Consider the following 13,048-nt stretch of genomic DNA (forward strand, 5'->3'; position numbering starts at 1 on the left):
TGATCAAAAGGTTACAGTCATCCATTTTCTAAAGTTAATCAAAATGGACATCAGAGTTTGAAGGAAGCATAGTTTGTTGCAGCGGAAATTAAACTAAACTGATTCCCTAATGGAATCCAACCTCATAAGAACAGTACTTGCATGGGCATGAAGCTCCATGCAAACCTACATCTTCTTCAGTCACTCCTTCAAGAAAGTCTATCGGTGACGAATCCTCCACTTGGAAGGAGTCCTCATAACCTGCAATATATGCTAATAGAAACAGACATATAAGGAGGAATGAGTTCAACAGAATTCAATGAGGTCAACTCAACATCATATCATGCATTCGTCCACAAGATTTTCACATCATACCGTGCATTCATTCATAAGATTCCACACTACACATATAGCATGAGTATCAACAATATAATTAATGATAATGACATGATATATGAATGATTATGATATTATGCTCCTAACTCTATTATGAGGTCTCTATGGTAGACACGCATTAAGTTTAAACACCAATCTCCTTTGGGCAATCTCAGTCACTCTCCCTCAACAAGAGACGTCCATTGGGTTCTCCGCGGTTGTTGGGTAAAGTCCTGTCAAGCCATGGTTGGGGTATGTCACCACTCTCTCACATCACCGTTTGGTATGAGATTAGTGCGTGTCAAGGATAATCTTAGCCCAGTGCAAAGTCATACGGTCTCGTACTACATATGGTCTGGATATCTCCCCTCATGCCTAGTGCCCTTTTGGTTTGATACCTTCCCACCTATGAATGGAATCCTCAACGGGAGGCATCTATTGGATCCCATTCCTTAACCCAGTGGTCATCCACATATAATGGACAGGATGCTCTCCATGTCCTCTCACGGATCATTTCACCGGTCTTGAGCGCCCAGGAGCCCTTATCTATTATATGCAACCCTACCTCTCTAATAGTGGGCCTGCTTGACACTCAGGACCTAGCCACTAACATCACGGGTTAACCGGCTTCAATACCCCTATCAGAAGGGTAGTAGTATTCATGAGGTTACCTAGCCAAACACTTCTAGACACCTAGCATTCATGAACTTAGGTCTAGATGCATACTCATGTATGTTTACTAGGGTAATGGGCGAACCCACAACCCTAGGTAGAAACATAAAATAAAAAGAGTAATTTAATCCAACATCATCCATATATCTTCACATCAATAATTTAGGATTTGAAAATAAAAGAAAAACTCACTCCATTCAATCTCATCCATCTCATACATTCTCATATTATTTTCAAAGAATATTGAAAATGGAAGCAAACATACTTTCTTACCTTTCATTCGTGCAAAGTCCCACACATGAACATAAGAAAATAAATACTAAAGCAAGGCAAGATATCAATAATGAAATTTAATCAACATGATTAAACATGCAAGATAAGGTTAAGTATATTCCTCACCTTTCTAGTTAGTATAAGCTCTCCAAAGTTCCACAAAGTCACACTCACGAGTTGGTGATTATAATCAAAATAAACCTAATCATGTAAGAAGATCAATAGACATAAATTAGAAGTCAATTGGGTTTTAATAGAGTTCCCATAATCACCCAACAAAAGCCTAATCTGCCAACTAGGTTCGAACCCACCGTTCTCAACATAGTTTCAACGAAAATCGATATTTCACCATCGATTCGCAGTCGAATCGAAACGAAACATTGGGAATGTCTAATTGGCAGCAATAGGGTCCTAAGGGTACCTTCAATTTGATCCAATTCGTTCTGGATCAAAAAGGCCCAAATTTGGCTCTCGCGAGTCGCTCGAGAGCGTCTCTGAGAGTCAAAACGCGAAATCGTTTGCAACGATCCGCACAAACCACTCACAAACTAAAGAGAAACATAAATAAAACTATTTGTAAGCATTTAATACACCTATCATGTTACAACTACTCAAATCCAACATTTATTGCGAAGAACTACTCCTAAAACCAGCCCAAGAAGAGGGTTTGATGAATCTTACCTTTCCTAACGATTCCGCAAAGATCCGGGTGCCGGCACGCCTCCAAAAGGTTAGAAACCTTCATTTCCCTTGGTTTCTCCTCCTCCTTTAGCCTCAGCCTTGTACTAGCCTTCTAAAATGCTAGTATGAGAGGTTAGAAACTCAAAATGGGGTTTTAAACATGAAAAACCCCATTCTGCCCCAAAGCTGGAAAATGGGTGGGGGGTTGGGGCGGTCGACCAGCCGTTCAACTGGCTCCTCATTGACCCCTCAAATGGACTCCGATTTTGATGATTTTTGGCCTATTGGAAAGGTATTTCGACGATCTTCGATTTGATACCTTATTTGCATCAATCGGATTCTCCATCGCCGATCTACAGACGTTCCAAAATCACCCTTTTTACACCATCACGATTAATCTTTTCTCTTCACTTAAACTCTAGGAGAATTGATGAGTCATCACAAGAGTCATCCACCAACATTAGTTCCATTTCCAACCCTTTGGGCTCCACTTGAATGGCCCACATTTGTCGTCAACTTGAGGCCCGGGTTTTCTTAGTTTTGAAGCCACGAGTTAAAGGGGTAGAAATCCAGGGGATTTCACACAAGATCCAAAATTTACCCATCAATGATAATAAATACACAAAGTAATATTCAAGAGCAAGAATAATCCAAATAATTAAATAAAAGGGACTACATGAGTCCAATACCCAAAAAGAAGGAATCAATGAAAAAGAATAAAATAATCATGTCCAAAAGGAATCTCAGTGGAAGCAAAAGGGATAATCAAAGTTTCAAGTTTTCTGTTGTTCTCTTTCATAGATGATATATTTATCCTCAAATTTCTCAATAAATGGAGTCATCCAGCCTTCCTTCATTATCTTATCAAAATGATGGGTTGCTTGAATTCTCTCACAATCAATAAGAGCAGTAAGCGCACTCTAGGCACCCGCAGGTGGCCTCGTGTTGTGTAACGCTATCTTCCATTGGTGCCTCCAAAGCTTCTTCACAGGAGTCATTCCAGTCTCGTGGAAGTTCTCCTAATCCAATATACCCATCTGGATATAACACAATACACAAAAGGAATGAGTTGTAACGAACTCAGTAAGGAAACACATCTCACATACAAGTCAACACAATATCATAATAGGCAACATATGTAAAGTATGCTATGTAATGTATGGATGCAGCTAGAATCTAACTATCCAAGTCTCTAATATGGTAGAAATGCTTTAAGATATAACGCCAGCCCTCATCTGGGTAGGTCTAGTCACTCTGATTCCTCACAAACTAGTTACCTCTGTTGGGATCCCAGGCAAGGGGTTCCATCCTCGTCAATCAACCATGGCTAGGGTTTAGGTCCACACTCTCTCACCACGACCATTGGCACGAGTATTGGTGCATGTCAGGGTTTCTAATCCAATGCAAGGTCATACAATGACATACTACATTGTAGTCTAGGCATTTCCCTTATGACACCAACCAACTCAGTTTAGTATCCTTCTCTACCTAGGAATGAGAATCCTCACGGACTGGCTATCTTTGTTGGACTACATTCCCTTACCCTATGGTCATCCACATATTGCTGGGGAGGATGCTCTCATGTCCCTTCACGACTCTTGGTCACTCCTTAGATGTCCATGAGCCCAACCCTGACATATGTAACCCTATTAATGCATAATCAATAGTGGACCATTGACTCTCTGCACAGACTGGCTACCGCTATAGGATGAGACAGAGTCACATCACCATCATCACAAGTTGTTCGGCTTCAATACCCCTACCGAAAGGGTAGTAGCATGTATGGGTACTTAGCCATGCAAATCTAGACCTCCTAGGTATGTCATCCAACAACCATGATAGTGATGGGGGCATTAGTAAGTAGTGTCCCATACCACAACCCCTGATATCCCAAGCAATGGATACCCTATAAGGATACGCTTAGCCATAGTTACATCACATTATCAACCATTATCATATAATTAAGCATTCAACATCACATTGCAATTGAAGTGCATCTAATCATCATCACAATACATAACTAACCATAACTCATATGAACATATTATTACAGCAAGTTACAAGAATACAAATGCGTTCAAGGTTATGGTAATTCATCATAGATCATGTCAATACATATATGTATGAATGTATCATTACCTGTAGAAGTGTAAAAGATTATTAAAGTGCAGTTAGACCTCACCCACAACAATTCCAAAGAGCTTCAAAATTCACCTAACATAGGGTTACAAACTTATATTATGAATGAGAGTCAAAACAGAGCAACAATTGGGCTGATTGGACTTTCGTGACCCAGTCGGTCGCTTATGGTGGTTGGTTGGGCCAATCAACCACCCTGAGCAACCACCCCTATTACAAACAACAACTCATGTCCGAAATTCTGACTTTTGTCATCCCAATTTTAATCCAATTTTGTGATGATCTAATTCCGAATTTTGTCTATAAAGAGCCTTACAAGATAAGCACAAACCAAAACCCTAAAAATTAAGTGATTCAGTAACCACATCATCTCCTTCAATCATATCAATTCTTTATTCGGACGTAAAGATCTATTTTCAAACATGATCCAATCAAGATCACTGATGGAATAATAGAACCATCACAAATAACTATCTAAGGAACCATGGAAGAAGGATTCACACTATTCTAAGAGAATAGGAATAGGTATAAAGCATGTGAGACAACCAGCTAATGGAGGTTTTGTTAGAAATATATTCTATTGACCTCATTAGATGTTTAAACCTTCATAGATAGTTTTAGTATGTTTTTGTGGAGTTTCCCTTCAAATTTCAGAGTAATCGAACTTCAAACGAAGAAGTTATGACAAATTTAGGGTTTGTTGTTCAGTACTTGTTCATTGGGTCGACTGAGCCAAGCTGCAGCCAATCGACCCATAGAGTTAGTAGCTTCAACCTTGCTTTGTTTTGCTCCATTTCGACTCCTATCTCTTGGATTATGGTCTTTACATGTTTTCTCAAGCTTGTTTAGGTGATTTTGGAATTGATCTCTGATCTTTTACTTGAAGATTATAATTTTGGAATACAAGGTGAGTATTCCACTCACAATTTGCATATTTACATACCTTGTTTTGATATGATGCGAATGCATGAGTTATCTACTGTTGTTTCACTTTCTTTACATTATATTACTTTTGTAACTACAGTAAGATATTCATATTGTGATTTATATATTGAAATTGATGATTTAATGATATGAATGTGATTTGGACTATGATGTGAATGCCTAGGTTGTGGTTATGGATTGGGGAATGCCCTTTTGGTGTTTTTGTCTTTGGACACCAATGGAAGTGGTATGGGACGCTTTCCTATGGTGCCCATTGACTCTTTCCTTGACTACTGGTTGACATACCTAGGATTGGTCTAAAAGTGTTTGGCTAGGAAACCCTTGTTATATCTGACCCCATCAAAAGGGGAATTGAGACTGAGTGATGCGTGGTAGCAATGGGGATTTGTGGGTGCTCAAGACCGGTAACTAACTCATGAGAGGACATGAATCACATTGTGGGGCCATTCATTGGTAGGGTTGCATGTGGTAGACTTGGGCTCATGGGCGCTCGAGATTGCAAGAAGCATGAGAGGACACGAGAGCTTCCCTTTCACTATGTGTGGATGACCAATAGGGTTAAGAGTCTACGTAGCCAGGAAGGAGATGGTGACTCTAGTGGGGAAGGTACCGAAAAGGATTGCGGGAAGCGAGGAATGGACGTATCTAACCCTAAGTAGATGTGACTCAGTAGATGACTTGCATTGGACTAAGATTATCTCTGTACACGTGCCAATACTCAAACCAATGGTGATGTGAGAGACTGTTGACCTAAACCCCAGCCAAGGTATGTTCGGAAAGGTTTCAGGACCAATTTACCAAACGGAGAACCCAAGATGCTAGGAAGGCTGAGGGAGAGTGATTTGAGACTCACCCAGAGGAGTATGGTGCTTTGACTTAAAGCATGTCTGCAAATAAAGACTAGCATACATATATAGAGTTAGAAGCATACTTGCATTATTGTTTCATATCATTGCACTTATATTTGCCTTTGATTGTGTGTGAAGATGCTTATTGTGATTGGATACTTGCTAAGTTCTTTTTGAGCTTACTCTTCGGGGGACTTGTTTTTAAATGACCTTGCAGGTTCGGAAGAGAACCCGTGCTATGGTACAGAGGACCCTTCCTTATATGGTGTAGCTCCGAAAGTCTCTGGAGAAGGTTATGACCAGTGGGGCAGCCAGCTCACAGGTTTGGACTGCTCTGATGGTTCCTATTGATGGCAATCAGCATTGTCTTGTTCGTCGATGGGATCGTGAGCTAGATGCTGACCTAAAGCTACAAGAGCACAACCCGATGGCGAAGAAGATGAAGAGCGAAGAAGAAGAAGAGCCGACAGAAGATGTTGATTAGATTTCTCTTATTTCTTCTAGAAATTTACTTTTATTTGTTTTAGCCTAGACTTTGCTTTAGATTTCTACCTTCCGCATATATTGTGGGGTATATTTCCATTATACTTTACAATTTCTTTTGATTGGTATCTTGTTATTTCCGCACTTTGATATTCTTTTGTGATCTTTCTGAGATCATTTTTTGACTTTTATTATTAGGTTACTTGAATACAATGATTTGTTCTTGCTTTTGATTATGTTATTGTGCTAATCGTTCCTAAACTTGATCTTTAGAACTGTGGATCACACACTCAGGTATTCGAGATAGGGTACTGGCTGGGTGGATGTGACGATATGGGTTGCCCTATTTGGGCCATTTCAAATGTCGTCCCTTGTGGTTCAGCGTTAAAGGGTGAAGCACATGCCTTGCTGTTGGGTCTTCTCGAGTTAAACGGGATTCAGGATGTCCGGGTCACTGTGGAATTGGACTCTGCTGAGTTAGTGGACTTAATCTCCAAGACTCATACTCCCCCTCCTTTTGACTTTCGTAGTGTTCTTGAGAATGTGAGAACCATGCGGTTTGTCTCAAATTTGGAGATTCACCTTATTTCTAGAACAAATAATTTTGTAGTTGATGCTCCAGCCCAACGGAGCCTGCCTTTGGCAAGGAGGACACTTTGGCCCTTAACTACTCAATGGCTTCTTTATCTTTGTAGTTTAGATGTTTCTTGGTTTTCTTGCCCTTTGCTCAATAAATTTGTTTTAACCAAATAATAATAATAATAATAATTTAGGCCCGGCAGCCTTGGAAAATAAATTTTTTTTTGGTAGTCTATAGAGTTGTTGGAGAAAATGGAAACCTCCGCCTGTTCTTCGATGGATTCGAGGAAGAAATCGAAGGAAATAAACCTAAAATGAGATTCTAATTCAGGCCATTTCAAATCCAACTCCCTAAAAATTCTGCAACTTATTTCCTTCTCAATATCCGAATTCTGCTTTCTTTGAAGATTCGATCACTTCTGCAACTCTTCGTTCATTTCTTTCTTCAAAGATTAGATCTTTCCCCGTAACAATGGCGGGTTTACTGAACATTGGCACCTCTTTCGTTCCATCAACTTCGAAGCTCCACAAGACATCCAATCCGGTAACTTCTCCGGCCCTCAGAAACAACTCTTCAAATCGGATTCTGATTCAGGCTAAGATCCGAGAAATCTTCATGCCGGCACTGAGTTCTACCATGACCGAGGGTAAGATTGTTTCTTGGGTTAAATCTGAAGGGGATAAACTCTCTAAAGGGGAAAGCGTCGTCGTTGTTGAATCAGACAAAGCTGATATGGATGTTGAGACTTTCTATGATGGGTACTTAGCTGCGATCATGGTTGATGAAGGAGGCGTAGCTCCTGTTGGATCCGCTATAGCTTTGCTCGCCGAGACTGAGGAAGAGATCTCCGAGGCCAGGTCGAAAGCCAATTCCAGTTCATCTTCTTCTTCGCCTCAAGTTGCAGAATCTTCGCCAGTCAAAGCCCAAGAAGCCCCAGCCGCTGCAACTACTGTTGCTGCTGCTGCTGCTTCTCCTGCTGCTGCACAAGCTTCCGTTTCTGCTTCTTCAATCCATCCGGCTTCAGAAGGAGGGAAACGGATTGTTGCATCACCCTATGCAAAGAAACTCGCCAAGGAGTTGAAGGTGGAGCTGGGTTCTCTCCTTGGGAGTGGCCCCAACGGGAGAGTTGTTGCCAAGGATGTTGAGGCTGCTGCGGCCTCTGCTGTTTTATCAAGCCCTGCTTCTGAGACTCCCAAAGCTGCTTCTGTTGCTCCTTCCAGTGTTTCAGCCACCCCAGGTATTGAATTGGGAACGGCTGTTCCCTTCACAACGATGCAGGGTGCTGTTAGCAGGAACATGGTTGAAAGTCTCACAGTTCCAACCTTCAGAGTTGGGTATACCATTACTACTGATGCTCTGGATCAACTGTACAAGAAGGTATAAAAGCCTTTTGTTGAGATTTGATGGCATCTGGATTGGGTTGGCTTTCTTTTTGCTTGATTTCTGTACGTTCTATTGCTAATGTGTTATTAAATTTCAGATCAAGTCCAAAGGAGTAACCATGACTGCATTGCTTGCTAAGGCCACTGCACTTGCTTTGGTCAAGCACCCAGTTGTGAATTCTAGCTGTAGAGATGGAAAGAGCTTTACATACAACAGCAGCATTAATATTGCAGTTGCTGTTGCAATCGACGGCGGATTGATCACGCCAGTTCTGCATGATGCTGACAAGGTTTTTTATGTTTCATCTTGGCTGTGTATAGCAGTGAAGTGATTCAAGTCATATCATACTTTTTGTTTCGTCTTTTAATCTTCTTTTTAATGGTCAATGTAGGTTGATATCTATTCATTATCAAGGAAATGGAAAGAATTGGTTGACAAGGCTCGTGCAAAGTTACTCCAACCTCATGAATACAACACAGGTATTATCATTACATGCCTGCTTCCTTTTAGCTGATTTAGATTAAATCCATCTGTGTTTTTGGTTGATCATTGGCATATTTATTTGCTTCATCAGCGATCTTTCTAATTGCAGATTGTTTGATGCCATCATAATTGTTTATATAATTTGCTTATGAGATTGGAAGGTTCAGAATTGTGTTTATATTTGTTAGTCTGGATTATGACCATCAGTTCTCTGCGTCGACTACTTTGTTTTTTTATTACATAATTTATCTTTTGCACAGTGCTTGGTTCCTTGTACCATATTTGGTTCTTTCTGCTGACAACAGTTGAATCAAGGAGGGGTAGTTTTGGCATTGATTTTCTAGTGTTAGATTTAGAAAGAAAATTTTAAGTTGAAATGTCTGGATCATTCAGCTTAGATCAGACATCATTCTCCCATTACAGATACATATTTCTTTTATCATATAAGGAATTAATATATTTTATTGTTTAATGCTGTTTTGGGTACTGCACTAGATTTATTTTAAATATGTAACCAAAACTTCTTCCTAAAATGTCAGTGCTCCATTTTTGTTGTTCGTTTGCTGGTTTTTTGTTTGTTTATATGACCTAGAGAGGAGGTGATGAGAAAGATCTGGACAGCCTCGTGTTAACAACAAATATGATTCAGTAGTAGAGTTGAAATAAAAAAATAAAAAAATAAATGATTTGTGTTGCCAGTTGCATTTAGTTGGGATAACGCTTACTTGACTAGTAGAGTATTTTCATTATATCAATTTATATCGGGAATTTTCTTCATCAAATAATGCCTCTGGTGTGGGTGTAACAAAACTTGGATGGTTCTGTATTTTCATGAGCAACATCTTGATGTGAATCTAGTGGAACAGGTTAGTTAAAAAGAGAATAGAAAAGGAGGGGGGTGTCTTGAATGCAACTTGTTTCACTACTTTTCTCCTCTTTCTTGAAAAAAACTATTTTTTTTGCTTTTTGCTGTCATTACAGTTAACTGTTAAAAAAACTGGAAATCTTAGGTTTATTTCCCTTCTTTCTTTCTTTCTTTTTTTTTTTTTTTTTTTTTTTTTTTTTTTTTTTGGGGGGGGGGGGGGGGGGGGCTAAGAATTTTGTTGAAGGGATAGTAGTCCATGCATTGTGGTGGTTGCATCCAGGAGCCCTCCAACACCTTGGGTCGTCTAGAACCAAGACAATTATGATTTTATGCGAGTATTATTTGAGAATCCTTTTTATTGTGTACAAAGCCACTTGCTTATACTAAATAGTAAAATGCATCAGAGTTTATAAGCCTTGCTGTCCTTATTCAGAAATCTAGGAAATAAGGTTTGATTTTTATTGTAGTTTAATTTTATACTAATCTAATTTACATATGCGTGCACACACATAGATAGGGTTTGATTTTACTCTCTCTCTCCCTCTCTCTCTCTCTCTCTCTCTCTCTCACTCACAATTTTCACCTTGTCCTCATGATGTTTTGCCTTTAATCCATACAATCTTCAAGCCTTTCACATCTCTCACAATGTATATGAACATGTAACACACTGACACAGCTTATACACTTTAAATTCCAGACTTATGACCCACCCTTCATAACATGTATCTGGTAAGTGGTTGGTTAGTCAGCATCCCAAGAAAGGTGTAGGGTATTGCTTACTTCATCTTCTTCCCTTAGTAAGTTACAACATCCTACCCTCGTACATATGGCAAAAAACCCCAGTTATTAGTCCTATTTCTTCTACTAACCCCAGGAATATTAAACAACTACTATTTGTTTAGAAAGTGTTAACCGGAGATTATCTAGAACAGAGATTGCACCCTAGAACGTTTCTGATTTGTGGTTTTTAGGGATTTTCTGTCTTTCCATAGTTTATAGTTTATGTTGTTGGACAATCACGTGAGCTTTGGGTATAAATTGTTCATTGACTCAACTGCAAGAGTCAACAAAGAGAGTGTGTGTGTGTGTGATTCTTCTTTGTTCTTTTTTTTTAGGGCCGGGTACAGAGCGAGATTCAATATCTAGAGATTTCAAATCCATAGATTTTAAATTTATGAAGTTATAATTTATAAAATTAGATGTTTGGTTGTGGAATGGAATCTATTGATTTATCCTAAAAAACTATTTGATTGATGTGATTTTTGTGAATGTGCAAATGTATAGCTTTTTTGAAATCTCTAGATTTCACCCCTTACCCATAAATCTACCGATTCACGTTTTTAGTATATAAAGGTGAATCTCTAGATTTCATGAATCTAGAGATTTTTACAACCAAACGGGTATAATTCTCAAATTCATGAATATAGAGATTTCAAATCTCTGGATTCATGTAACCAAACAGGCCCTTAGAGAGGGGTGGGGAGTTCGAAATGCTTTTCAAGTGCTGAATATTTTGTCAGTCTTGGTACCTGACTAGCTGTTCAATCACTACAGCTGATGTTGAAATTACTTTTGGGAAAACTATGATTGGTGTGCTCATAATGCTGATTTTTGCTGCAGGTACTTTCACACTCTCAAACCTTGGAATGTTTGGTGTGGATCGCTTTGATGCAATTCTTCCCCCTGGGACTGTGAGTGACTAAACTTGGCCTTTAAATGTTTTTTTTTTCCCATAATCCCCTGCAATAAGTGGAAACAATAAACTGGTGATATTTGGAAAACTCAAATCTGATTTGGGTCTGACTGATTCAGGGTGCAATAATGGCTGTTGGAGCATCTCAGCCCACTGTAGTTGCTACAAAGGATGGTCGAATTGGCATGCAAAGCCAAATGCAGGTTAGAATGATCTCTGGCCAATTTGAGGTTGCTTAGAGTAGTCATTCAATATAGTTATTAACGTTGGAAAATTATTGCAGGTAAATGTGACAGCCGATCATCGTGTCATATACGGTGCTGATTTAGCTGCATTCTTGCAAACTCTTGCAAAGATTATTGAGGACCCTAAAGATCTTACCTTCTGACCTCTCTAGCCAGAAATTGGATCATTCCTCGAGTCTCAAATATCTAGAGTACATTCTGATAGCATTTTCTTTTGTGCTTGTGAGATTTTGATAGCCCAACCTCCACATGGTACACTGTTGCGGTACTATTTTTGAGCTGATTGCAACAGCTCAATCCAAAGTCGTAATGGAGACTTTTGGAGAGAAAAATGTTGATTAGATTCCATGTTCTTCATTTGTTATCTGTAACTTTGGAGGCAAACAACTAGCATTTAAATGTCATTGTTTGTCAGCTTGTGTAAGAGTAACTGTCTTAGATGAATCTTCCCTTTCTCTTTTTTTGTTAGTGAGCTGGAGAATTTTCAGGTCTACATTTCTTACATTTCTTGTTTGAACTGTACAGAAACATGAAGAGTTCAAAGACTAAAGGGCCTGAATAGTTAGACAAAACTATGGATCTACTTCAATAAATCATCAGATAATGCAGGATTTAAAAATCGAAATGTACACAAAAGATGGAAAGTGAAATGAACATCCACCTCGTTATTGATTTTGATGAACTTCATAATGGTTCTTAATTGTGTTCAAGGAACAATATTTTCACATTTGTCCAACCCTCCTACAAAGAGGGGAGAGAGGGAGATAATTAGATGTGCAAATTTGCTTTTAATCTATCAGATAACATGTAATATTATAACCTGTTTCAGCAGCAAACTCTTAGGATCTTGAACTCATGATCTGTATTCTGCAACTGTTCTATGTGAGATGGTCAAAATAAACATCAATTGGTTTAGAAAGACAGCCAGAGAAAATCTCTAAAAACGTTTGGTTACATGAATCCAAAATTTATATGAATTTGGATCCATGAAATTGAGAAACCCGTTTTTTGTAAAAATCGATACACCTATGAAATCTATAGTTTCCTCTTCTTACACTAAAACTGAATCGAGATTTAGCGTAAGATTTGTGAAATCTAGAGATCCCAAAAAAGCTATACTTGCATTCCAAGAGCACGCAACCAAATTTCTTTAGGCTGTCCCGATTTCTTCCACCCAAACATCTAACTTTAGAAATAAACCCGGAGGGGAAATCTCTAGATATTTGAACAGAATTCTCCACCTAAAAAAAAGCTAAATTTTATCATTTGTCCATGAAATTGAAACCGTAAAAAGAACACCTATGACTTAGTTTCCTCTTCTTACGACAATTTAGCATAATATTTATGAAATCTAAACCCAGAAAAGAACCTCCAGAGCATACCTTCTTTAGCTTCCACTTAACT

General features: G+C 38.9%; 1 protein-coding gene across 1 annotated transcript; it reads left to right on the top strand.

The window, feature by feature from the left end:
- Positions 1 to 7,175: 7,175 nt before the first annotated feature.
- Positions 7,176 to 12,403, top strand: EMB3003 (2-oxoacid dehydrogenases acyltransferase family protein). The gene is made up of 6 exons (XM_089156446.1): positions 7,176 to 8,352; positions 8,456 to 8,647; positions 8,750 to 8,837; positions 11,327 to 11,397; positions 11,519 to 11,602; positions 11,683 to 12,403. The coding sequence occupies exons 1-6, from the start codon at positions 7,447 to 7,449 to the stop codon at positions 11,785 to 11,787; spliced, it is 1,446 nt and encodes a 481-aa protein (XP_089012572.1). The 5' UTR covers positions 7,176 to 7,446; the 3' UTR covers positions 11,788 to 12,403.
- The last annotated feature ends 645 nt before the right edge of the window (positions 12,404 to 13,048 follow it).

This window comes from Hakea prostrata, chromosome 5 (genome assembly GCF_041222555.1).
Source record: "Hakea prostrata isolate BN-2017 chromosome 5, UWA_Hpros_2, whole genome shotgun sequence".
Classification (NCBI taxonomy): Eukaryota; Viridiplantae; Streptophyta; class Magnoliopsida; order Proteales; family Proteaceae; genus Hakea; species Hakea prostrata.

Coding starts and splice junctions, on each gene's coding strand:
- EMB3003 (XM_089156446.1), top strand. CDS start 7,447: ATGGCGGGTTTACTGAACATTGGCACCTCTTTCGTTCCATCAACTTCG. Junction 8,648..8,749: donor TTCTGCATGATGCTGACAAG/GTTTTTTATGTT, acceptor TGGTCAATGTAG/GTTGATATCTATTCATTATC. Junction 11,603..11,682: donor GCATGCAAAGCCAAATGCAG/GTTAGAATGATC, acceptor AAATTATTGCAG/GTAAATGTGACAGCCGATCA.